Below are 11,716 nucleotides of genomic sequence, written 5' to 3'. Positions count from 1 at the left end.
TGCTGTTCCGGTGCTCCTTTGTTTCTGGCAGTTTTCCAGTGTCAAGCCTGACTCTTCCTTGCTGCCATTTAAGCTCATCATTCATTGTTCTACAAACCATGGATTTTAGATGCACAAGATTTCTTCTCTTTTTTACAGCAGCTTTCACACACTGGAGGAGCTCCCCTGACCCCTCACAAGTGGTGAGGAGAAGATGTTGACCAAGCTCGGTTCACGATACTGCTCTGTGTGTTTGCTGTACAGCTGTTCACTCCCCATCTGGGTTTCCACTGCTGTTTTCCCACTGGCTTGCAGTGCTTGCCTCTAACAAAATGTGTGGTTTTTTTCCAGAATCTCTTTGAGAGTTGATAAGATCATGTTGAATACCAAGTCAATCCTCTGGGGGAACTGCAGCCCCTCCCTGATGTCTGACAGCTGCTCACTGAGTAAGTACTGTCCCTGCTCCATCACCCAAGTAATTAATGAGAAAATTGAATCACACTTTGGGTGAGACAGGAACCTGTGACTCAGTACAGCCTCCCGCTCTGGCAGCACACCCCCAGTGAGCACTTTCACAGCTCCCCCCCTCCCGGGGGGCTTTACACAGACATTTCACCCAAATGAAGGTCTCCTCCCTTGCTTTTGAGAGGTTGCACAGAATAAGAGTGGGTTGTGTCAGGCTTTCTTCCTTCCCTGTAGCTGTGAAAGATATTTTCACAAAGCCACTGTCATATTTGTAGAAAGAAAAATAAACACAAACAAGGCACAAACAAGCAATAATAAGGCTCCCAGGCTCTGCAGATTCCTCAGTCATGCTGCCTCTATCAGCTTCAGGTAAGCCCTTAGCAATTAAAGCCAGAAAGAATAAGATAAACCACAGAGGGTTTTGCTCTCTCTACAAAGAAACATTTTCAAAAGTTAGAAACCTCCACCATTGGGTCACAGCATAAAGGAGCTTGCAGAAAGACAGCAGCTCTGTGATGGATGGAGTGTGCCAGCAGCTCTTGGGAAGCACAGCTCGATGGGAAAGCAGCAGAGCAATAGCTCTTCTCTCTCCTGTGCTGGGGTGAAGTGGGGGAATGGACCTGGCTCAGCACAGCACAGCGAGCACATCACAGCCAGTCGATGGCCCCAGGAGCTGCAGCAGCCGAGAAATTGCTGCCATGGATTTATAGAGGGTTATACATTTTAAAGGGAGGCCACCTGAGAGTAATCTTAAGAAGCAGGAACAGCCCCTATGTGGTAGCAAAGAGAGGTGATACCAGGACAGACAAAGTTATAAACATCATATTAAGGCGTTTGGGAATGGAGCAAAAGGCAAGATGGTGTAAAAGCTGCCTTAGGTTGTTTAAAAGATATTTTTATTGCCTGTGGATGATATGTTCAAGGACATAAATGTGTATTTCTCAGTCTCAGCTTGTGATTAAAAATGCCAGCTAACTCCAGACCATGTCTGGACCCTCTCTGAGAGGCAGCAAAGCAGAGTGGGGAGGAAGGTTTCCAAGCAGCCCAGCACCATCACTTGCCCCAGACTTGGGGTTTGTGTGACACAGCTAGGAGAGAAAAGACACCTCTTCCCTGAAGGAGTCACAGAGGGGTTTGTGCTGGAGCTGGCAGCTGCAGATCCCCTGATATTGGTTGCCCTCCCCATCTTGCCTATTTTGATCTCTGCCCTCTGCTTCCTGCTCTCAGGTGTAGCCAGGCTTTTGTGTCCATATCAAATGGGAGCAACCACCAGAAACCAGATGAGGTCACCTGCTGCAGGGTGAGTGTTTACCTCCACCAAAAGGTCTGATTGACCTCTCTGATATGTGTAAAAGCAGCTGTGGGGTGTTTTTAGGCCAATCTGAGCGTGCCTGCATATTGGCTGTGCTCTGTCACTGGGACTACGTTGTATATCCACATTTATCTGTTCTGGTCCTACCCTGGGGCGATGAAAAAATGAACCACAGGGCATTGCCCTGCCTATTGCACCCCCAAGACAGGACTTGAAGATATCCTTCAGGAAGCCCAATGGCATGACAGGCCCTTCAGAAATATCCTGGCTGTAAAACAGCACATAGTGGTGAGGCAGTCTAAGCCTTCAGTGCTCACTCTGAAGCCCTTAGGAGTGTAATACACTGGGCATCCTGAAAAATATCACTCCTGTTGTGCCTTTTCACCTCAAAAGCAGGGAATAAACTCCATCAGTCACTTACAGGTGCTTCTAAGGAGCACTGTGAGACAAGTGAGTTGCAGCTCTGACAGATGCAGTCGGTTTTTGCTTGCCTCTCTGCCAGACTGGCCCACAGATCTTTATTGTTCATGATTTCCCCAGATGCACCAAGAGCAAAAGTGGCACAGAAGTAACACTGCTCCCCTTGGAGCAGTCCCCTCTGAGGGAGGGGACTTGTAGAAAGAAAATTAAAATTTACCCAGCTCCTCGCATGTGAAACCCCTCCCAGGGAAGCAGCAGCAATGCCACCTGAAAAGAAAAGGAAGAGGAGATGTGTTTGAGCTCATGCCAAGAGCAGGAAACATACCATTGTCACAGGGCCTTCAGGGAAGAGAGAGGGAAAGGTCACCATTGGGGAAGAAAGGGACATAAAGGGAATGTCAGGGGAAGAAGACAGATAAATAACATAAGGATGTTGTCAAAATGGGAAGAGAAGGCAGGCATCCTATCTGTGTGTTGTAAGCAGATACCTTTTTCCAGGAGGAAAAACACTTTTCCCATGTTCTTTGGTAGCTCTCAGGCAATTTCTCTGCTACCTCATCTTCCCATATCATCATTTGCTACCCTTCAGAAGAAGAGGATTACAAAGCACAGGTTCCACAGGTGTCCAGCTGTCATCTATGACTACACAGAGCAATACCAGACACCTTCCCTGCTTTGCACTGTCCTGTGGTGTGCTGTACTCATGAGAGGTGGGAGTCCCCTCAGCACTGAGTGCCACCAACACATCCCTTGGTTTGTGGTAGGGATAGAATGGGGAGGGGGTGTTAGGGGGCTTGTGCCCTGCTCAGCACTGGCTGAGGCATTGGGGAATCACTGAAGAGGTGGGAACAACCACCTAGCTTGGCAGACAAATGGCTGGGCAGCAAACCTGTTCTGCTCTCTGCATTATAGAGAAGCTGGACTGACATGGCCAGGTCAAGTACCAGACACATCCAAAGTGTTTCTGCCTGCTCAGATAAAGTAACAAGTGCTCGTTTCAGAGCAAGCATGGCGGGATGGGATGGCATTGTTAGAAAGCTTTTATGGGGCTGACCAATACTAGGAACATTATTTTTTGGCAAAAGGTCCCAGTTTTAATGGCAATGAAGGCAGAGACAGAGCCTTTTCCAACTTCTAAAAATGTCTTACGAAAGACGAAGATGGCCTGGTTGACACAACAAGAGCTGTGTGCTGCTAACGTAGCCGTGGGTTCCAGCAGATGAGATAGCAGCAGGGTATTCACCTCAGCATGGCTGGGAGAGCTGGGGAGTTTGCAGAGCCTTTATTTCCCTCAAACATACCTCACGTGGAACTAACGCCGTGACAGCAAATATAGCAAAGTGCTCTAATCTTCCCAATTTCATTCAAAATAAAAATAATGCAATTAGCTGTCCTTGTTCATGAATAGCAGTATCTGATTACTGTTAGAGCCCACTGTTCCAGTGTTACAAGTGAGGCCTCATACAATGGGCTGCTCTGCAAATGTCTGTCTCCCACGTGATGGGAGACAGCCACGGGCAGCTGAGATCCCTGAGATGAAGGAGTCCATCTTCAGCCATGTCCAAGTAAGGGAGCCACTCAAAGTCTTGGGTTTATGCTTGGTGCACAGATCACACTCCGTACCCAAACTCTCCCTTCAAGAGGTTTTCTGATGCATTTATTTCAGCAGCATAATTCAGTACAATGTATTGTTTTCTTTGAGGCATTTGTAGAACAGCAAGAACAGAAAGAGGGAAGCCTTAACTTATTTGTCTCCCATTTTCCTTATTTGTGATTACAAAATGAAGTTCAAAACAAAATACACCTCTGCTTGGGAAAATCAGATAAACTCTTCAGGAAAACCCGGCTTCCTACTTACTAAAAAAAATTGGCCACAGTATCAAAGGTCAGACTGATATTAGAATGTAGCATGATCCCCATATTAACTGACACATTTATTTTCCATCAGACCAGATTTCTTTTGACAGCATCATAATATTACATAGACATACTTCTTTCTATAAAAAGCAGCAACAAGTAGGAGTGACAAATTGTATCTGTCTGCAGGTATACAATCACATTATCTCTCTGTGATGCAAAGGTGCTGATTAAAAAAAATAATTCAGTCATTCAAGGAGTGTCATAGATCTAATTACTTTCACAGGAAACTAAGTCTTTATTTAGACAATCTACCATTTGTAGAATATTTCCAGAACCACTCCTTCTGCCTTGGTTTTAAATATAATTATTACTATGCATACCAAATTCTTGGTGGTGATAAAATGAGTGCTGATCCATACACAGTATGCCTTATCTCAAAAAAGACAGAAGGTTCAAGCTCAATTTTCAAAACTCTTTTCCAATTCTCTCCTGAAAAATCTCAGTCTTTCAATTAAACTACAAAATGAAACAACTGCACAGCATGAATCTTGCTTGGAGAAAATCTTCTCTGAAAAAACAACATTGTTTTAAACTAGTCAGGAGCTAGAGAGTGAGTAGCATGAAAAAAAAAAAAAAAGAACCTAAACTTTAAAATATTCCCCCAGTTCAGTCAATTTGCCTCCTCCTGACCCCATCCATCTCCCATGCCTGAAGCATAGGATGCAGTTTGTCCCTGATAGAGAAGCAAGTGCTCCCAACAGTGCTGATCAACCTCCATTGCACACACACCCCCCCCTGTGCCAGTGTCCCAGCTCAGCCCTTTCCTTGCTAGAGTGAATTAAGTGTGTGGAAATGTTGGACAGTGCAGAGACAGAAAACCCAGATAATTCTTATCCTGTGTAGTATTCCTGTGCTTTCCCAGTAAATGAGGCCATGTGGAAAACACAGGTGTACAGACACCTCAATCCCCACCAAGTGTAGTGGGAAAAGGCAGCTTCCAGGCTGCTGGTGCTGCTTGGCAAAGTGCTCTGTGGACGTGCTGCTGCCTGGCTATAAGGGCACAGAGGATAGAGGCACAGAGCAGCTGTTTGATTTGGTATTTGTGTGCCCACTCAGCAAGCAAGACTGCTGACAGGCCCACCTCTAGGAGTATGGGTGCTTAAATCCTCTTCCTAATTCTTATCCTAAGCATCTTACTCTCACTTTAAAGTGCTGACACATGCTTAAAAATGTGCTATTGTATGGATATAACTCCAGTCTTGCACAGGTGGAGAGAGAGCCTGTGCCACAGAGGAAGGTGCAAGAAACAGTGCAAAGATGTTCTACCTCAGCATCTTGTGTCAGGGGCACAGAGGGCAGCAGGGGATGGAAAAGATGTTGTCTTGTAGGTGACTGCCAAGTCTGGGTTTGCAGCTTGAAGTTTAATTGTGTTCAAAAGCAGGACAAAAGTTGAATCTGGTCTATGTTGCTCCCTTCACTGGGTGAATGGTAGCTTGGGCAGCTCAAAGATCTGCCTGCACTTGCAGTTTTCAGTTCAAGAGGTCTAGGACTGAGGATAACGCTGCAGTGAAGAAATATTTTTGGTCTTTTGTCTTGTGTGTGGCCTCATTGCTGGAAGGTTACCACAGCCAACCAATGCACCCAAGGTACCTGCTGGAGAAGCTGCTCCCATGCCATGAGTCATACAGTGAAGCACTGCACACTTTCCCTAACAAGAGACAAGTACATTCATCTTTCCTCTTGTTCTCTGTCTCCCACAACTTGTGTTGTGATGCCGACAAAGTAAACTCATTAAAAAAAAAGGACGAGAATCTGCCCTTCACTGTGAAGCTTTGCTGCAACCTGTGGAGCCTTCACAGAGACCTGACCATTGTTTCACCTCTGACTGCCTTCTGTCCTTTCTTTGCAGCAGACAGAGCTGACAGGAGCAGACCTGCCTCCACTGAACCGGCTGCCACCTCCACTGTCAGCACTGAGTCAGCGCTTCTGCCGTTCTCCAGCTGCCCCGGCAGCAGCTGGGTTATTTCCAGGACACTGGAGTTACTGCCTTCAATAAATGGAACTGCCACTGGGGGAATGCTGTTCCTGGGAGAGCTTTCTCTAATCAGAAGAAAGAGCTTAAGTATCAAGAGGGCAGGGAAAGGCATAGTGGTTTTCTACCCAGGGGATTTTTGTGAGGCACTCCTGAACAAAATGCAGCAGCCTAGGAGCTGCTTTCTGGGCTTTCCTTCTCCTTTCAAGGGAGGAGCTTGCTCAAGGAGGATCAGGGCTTGGGGAGACTGTCCCAACACAGACTATCCCCCAAACAAGCAAACCCAGCAAGCATTAAGGTGAGATCCAGATGGGCTCATCCTCCACACAGAGCTGAATCTCACCTGCTTGGTCGCTCCTTCCAAGTCACACATCTCATCATAAAGCAGTAAGAAGGAGAAAACATTTTTTGTTTGTTTCCCTTTGTCCTTTATTCTTCTTAATGATGACTGCTACAACAGCTAGCTGAAATGCTGAGGAGCAGCTGCAATATCAGAAATTATTTTTACCTCATTATAGAAAATTATCCTTTTTAAAGGGAGAGAGGCAGAATGGAGATTAGAGGTTCTAGTGCTTCGTCGGGGTTACTTAGTACCTGTGGATCATTACATTGATAAAAATATGCACAGACTCACTTTTCAGGTTCAAAAGTGTTTTGTCCTTTTGTTTGCTTAGCTAAATAAAGAGGGTTTGTTTGACCTGTGATTTTGAATCCAGCTGGCTTTTTAATATACAGTGACTCATACAAAGCAGCCTGCAGAGTCAGTCTCTTTTCCACTGTTTTACTGTGGATTTAGGCAGAAGCCCCACAGAAAATCAAGCAGTGTGTGGGGCTTCAGCCCCTACGGGCTCCCAACCAGGTCCTCCTCACCAGAGCTGTGCTCTTCATTCTGTAATTGCTCCTGCTGAAACAAGGGAGCTCATCACAGTGGGAGGCACTTCAAGCAAGCCAAATAATTGGGATTTGGTCTTGCAAGGCATAGCAAGTCCAGTGTGATGTTCAAGGTTGGTAATGAACCATTAGTTTCTAATGAAGATTGGAGCTGAGGCCCATCTCAAAATGGTAACTTTTTTGTAATGAGACACTGCCATTATCTTGGCTGAAGAAGTGCAATAGAGTATCACTGTTTTCAGTGGGAGCAGGCTAGGAGCTCTTTAGACCATGTCTGTCATTATTGTATTTAGATCAGAATAAGGCAAAGCTTTTTTAAGAGTGGTAAAGCAGGAAATCTCATTTCTATTTCCAAAACAGACTACAAAGAATACACCACAACCAAACACTGGGTCTCATGCTTGCACCTCACTCAGTGTGTGTTTTCTCTCCTCACAGACTGCACCGTTGACATGAGAACATAAAAAGCTTTGAGCTCATGGGCCCGTAGGGACAAGGAAATAGTAATTGCAATTGCCATTGCAGCCCTGGTCTGTATGCAGGCAAAGTTGCCCATGGACTTTTGGAAATAGCAGATCAGACACAGTTCTCCTTGAGCAGACACATGATTGTCCCCTGGGCTGGCTTCCACTGAGGATATGGGGGAGTCACAGCTCTGCCCTGACCAGTGACTGAAAATGGGGCTCCAGGAGTTTTTGTTCCCCCAAATAATTTCATTATCAAGGTCAAAGTGCCATCATCTGATAAAAGGAGGAGTTTGTGGGTCCAGATACTGCAAATGTAACACCATTTTCTCCAATAAATGTCAGCTGTTTCAAGAAAAAGCTCAGAAAGGAAAATACAGGTGTCATGCTATACACAACTCCTGGACTTCCTCCATCATCCGAAATGGGATGTTGTTTGGGGAGAGAAGGGATTAGGTAGCCTCCTTTATGTTATTCCACCCAGGTGTTCCTGCAGATGTGGATTCACTTGGAAAATTAAAGCTGCATTTTACTGCAAGTGGGTTGTTATCAACTCCACTGTCAGGGCTAACCACAATGTATCAAAATACTCTCTCCTCTTTTACATTAGTTTTTCCTGGAAATTATGACTCAGCATATCTTTCTGAATCTGGCATATAGAAAAAACATCTGTAATGTCTCAGGAAAATGAATGTCTAAGATCACTGTAATCCAAATTTTCTTCCTGGAAGAGAAGAATGCTTGGGGAAACACTTTGAAAGTGTCACATTTTTAACAGGAGGGATCCAGCTTAATTTTTTAGACACAGTGAATCATTGGGGAAAGTAGTAACTGAAAATGTGATCATATAACAGAAAAAAAAGAAACAAAGTCTCATTTAAAGCAACATTGAACAAAAATTGGAAGAGTAACTCACCTAAGTCGTTTACACTCTTTGATTAAGCAGTTCATTACTGAAGTAGGATTCTATTAAGTTCTTTATCTAATTTTTATACAGAATATCACTGTGCAATGAATTCATGGTGAAAATCCCCCCATGTCAGACAGGGTTAAAGGAGGGAGGTTGCATTAGAGGCGACCTGTGGCAGATTGTGCCCCCTAAGGACTAAAAGTAATGACAAGAAGTTTCTCCTAGGGGTCTACAGAGCCTGTACAAGGCTCCCAGAAACCTGCTCAGGTCCTACACAACATCTCACACCTGGGTGCAGGGTCGGTGCCAGGGTGTGAGGATCTGCACTGAGCAACCCTCTCCCGTGGTTTTGTTCCAGTTAGCACAGGAATGACAAAGATGTACAAGGTTAAAGTGTAGAGGTGGCACATTTTCTAGTTTTAACAGAAAGCTTTGCCACATTTCACCTGTCTGAGACAGTCGCTGGTCCTTTCCCTCAGCAGTTCCTGTTGTGGGTGTTGCAGCACCTTTGGCTGAGTCTCTGCAGGGTGAGCTCAGAGCACAGTGAGGATGCTCCAGCCAGCAGTTCGGTCCCTGGCTTTGCAAGAGGAAGAGAGCTTGAGCACTCTGTGTGCCACCCAGCCACAGGCCTCCTTTATTTGCTGGCTTAGACATAGCATATGAGATGTGGCCTTAAAAAGGGGTAAAAACATCTTTTTTACCAGCAACTTGAGAGCTCTTAATTTGAGCAGTATTTTGACCTATAATAAAATCTAGTTTGAATTATATTTGTAACACTTCTGCAACAGTTCCCTGAAGAACTGCATGCCTGAATGTAGTCATCAATTACAATGTCAGATTTGTGATTATTAGAATTGATAAAAAATAGTGGAACTAGCAGCCTGGAATACCAATTTTTCTTTTAAATGAAATATCTTTGTGTTATCAGTGAAATGATGCTGGGTTTCATTATACTTGCACATAATACAGCATTACTGACTCACAGCCTCTCTGAGGCTTGTTGGATCCTTGTGGACCCAACTGCTCCAGCAGGCAGAAGTTTGATCCATTGCCAGTCATAAACTGGGAAAAGCACTAGTCCAAACTTCATATATGGTACCATGCATGTAAAAGGAATCTGTTTCAGCCCTTAAATACAAACAGAAACATAGTGACAAACTATAACATAACCAAAATGTAAGTGTAGCATAATTATAAGTAAATGAACAGCAACAGTGCTCTGCTGCACGTGCTGCTGTTCTGAATAAATCAGTCACTGGTGGATTTGAACCTGAGTGAAGGAGTGTTCCAAACTCTGAACAACATTGAGCTCTGATGGACTCTCTGAAGCCACTAAGCCAAGGGATTGTCAGAAGACTGTATACTGCTCTGAGACAGGCAGACAGCAAAGATGCACTTAAATGATTTTCCTACAGCATGCAGTCCAAGAACAAGGAGGCAGAGAAACAATTCAGATTCCCCTCAGAACTGTGGATGATAAGGAAAGTCCACATATTGTGGCATTTTACAGGCTTTTAACAAAGAATACTGTGCCTTTTTTTCTCTTTTCCTTTTTTCCCTTTTGGCATTAGACTAAATCAGGAAAAAAGAGCCCAGCTTAGAGAATGCTTTTCCCCACAGTCTAACAATTTTTAAATGGGTTATTACTGTAAAGGGCTAATTTATAACTTGAAAATTAAAGCTACTGGGAACCTGGTGAATAACTGTAACAAGCAACCTATTTGACTAGGCTATTTGTTTCTTTGGTTGTTGGAAGTAAAAAAAAAAAAAAAAAAGAGTTTATGCTCTTTGTTACTCTTTGCCAGACTAAAGAAGAGAACAAACAAACAAGCAGGAAGGTGCCTTTCTTGGTCCAGTATTTCATCTCCATAGTGAATGATGATCTCTTTAGGCAGAACTACATGGGGAACCTTCAAAAGTAAACAAAGGGACTTTGCTCAACTGGCAAATTTGCCATCTCTCTTCTTTCTAAATGCATCTAAGCACACAGGTCATATTACATTTTAAATATTTTTATTTGTATACAAAATGTTATAATTTATCAATGTTGTGCAGCAAAGTCTAGATAGACACACACATCACATACATACATCCCCACCCCCTTCCCTCCCCCAGCACACACACTTAGAAATACGACACGAACACAACTTTCTTTCCCTCTGCCCTTCAGAAAGGCAACACTGTTTTGGCAGGTCAGCAGCTAGAAATAAGGTGCTATAGTCAAGCAGTACCGGAATGTCTTCACTTCACAAATGTGATGTGCAAATCTATATACAACCACATTGTTGTTTTTTTCTTTTTTTCAGGGAACCCGAAACTCCATACCCCAAACCGCTCTCCGAAATACAAATATGTATAAAGTGCTAATACTTAAGCATGTTTCCAACGACTTCACGACGTAGTTTGAAGTTTAGAACAGGCACTGTAATAGTTCACTGGGTAGACTGTCACTGGGTGCAGCTTGACAGAGAAAAGTCACTCAGACATCGCTGGGGGACCGGGAGCGAAAGGACACTTTAGCCTGAAAGCAGCCACAGAAGAGCACCCACATGGACCTCTGGATTTCCTGGTTTCTGTAGGCATAAATGATGGGGTTGATCATGGAGTTGTAGGTAGCAGGCAGGAGCGTGGCGTACGTGTACACAGAGGGGTAGTCAGGATCCCCCACCACACAGTAGATGGCAAAAGGCAGCCAGCTGGCTCCGAAGGTCCCAAGGATGATAGCCAGGGTAGAGACCCCTTTTTTGGTGGTGACATAGTGCGAGGCAGTCAGAAAGTGCTGCTGGAGAGCTATCTGGTGGGCATGCCTGCAGACGATCTTGCAGATCTCGATGTAGAGATGGAGCATGATGAGGAAAATGAGAAAGAAAGAGGCAGACAGCAGCGTCACGTTACTCTTGGTCAAGGGTCTGACGACGCTGCAGGAGGTGCGGTCGTGGAGGCAGTTCCAGCCCAGGACGGGCAGCAGCCCCAGGCAGAGGGAGACCCCCCAGGCACCGGCCAGCATGGTGTGGATGCAGAGCACCGTCCTCTCCGAGTAGTAGGTGAGGGCATTGTAGAGGGAGAGGTAGCGATCGACCGTGATGGCCAGCAAGCTACTCACGGAGGCGGCGAAGGAGGCGACGAGGAAGCCCACCGTCAGCAGGCTGACCGTCTCCGAGGGAATCACGTACTGGAAAACGAAGTTGAGGATGAGGCCGAGGCCGGCCAGCAGGTCAGCCGTGGCCAGGCTGCCCACCAGCACGAACATGGGGGTGCGCAGGGCGGGCGAGTAGCAGATGATGGCAACAACCAGGGCGTTCTCGCAGGCGATGGCGGTGCCGGACACGCAGAGCTTCACATCCCAGGGGTTGAGGGCGGCGGGCGCGGGGGGCCGCGACGAG

The 11,716-nt window shown here is 45.4% G+C and overlaps 1 protein-coding gene across 1 annotated transcript; it reads right to left on the bottom strand.

The window, feature by feature from the left end:
• Positions 1-10,453: 10,453 nt before the first annotated feature.
• GPR6 (G protein-coupled receptor 6) lies at positions 10,454-11,715 on the bottom strand (the record flags this gene model as incomplete). The annotated part of the gene is made up of 1 exon (XM_005418498.2): positions 10,454-11,715. A coding segment is annotated over one exon (903 nt), but the record flags the coding sequence as incomplete, so codon positions are not given.
• Position 11,716: the final 1 nt, after the last annotated feature.

This window comes from Geospiza fortis, unplaced genomic scaffold (genome assembly GCF_000277835.1).
Source record: "Geospiza fortis unplaced genomic scaffold, GeoFor_1.0 scaffold98, whole genome shotgun sequence".
Taxonomy (NCBI): domain Eukaryota; kingdom Metazoa; phylum Chordata; class Aves; order Passeriformes; family Thraupidae; genus Geospiza; species Geospiza fortis.
Note: the sequence above shows the minus strand (reverse complement) of the source record. Positions and strands in the feature narration are given on the sequence as shown.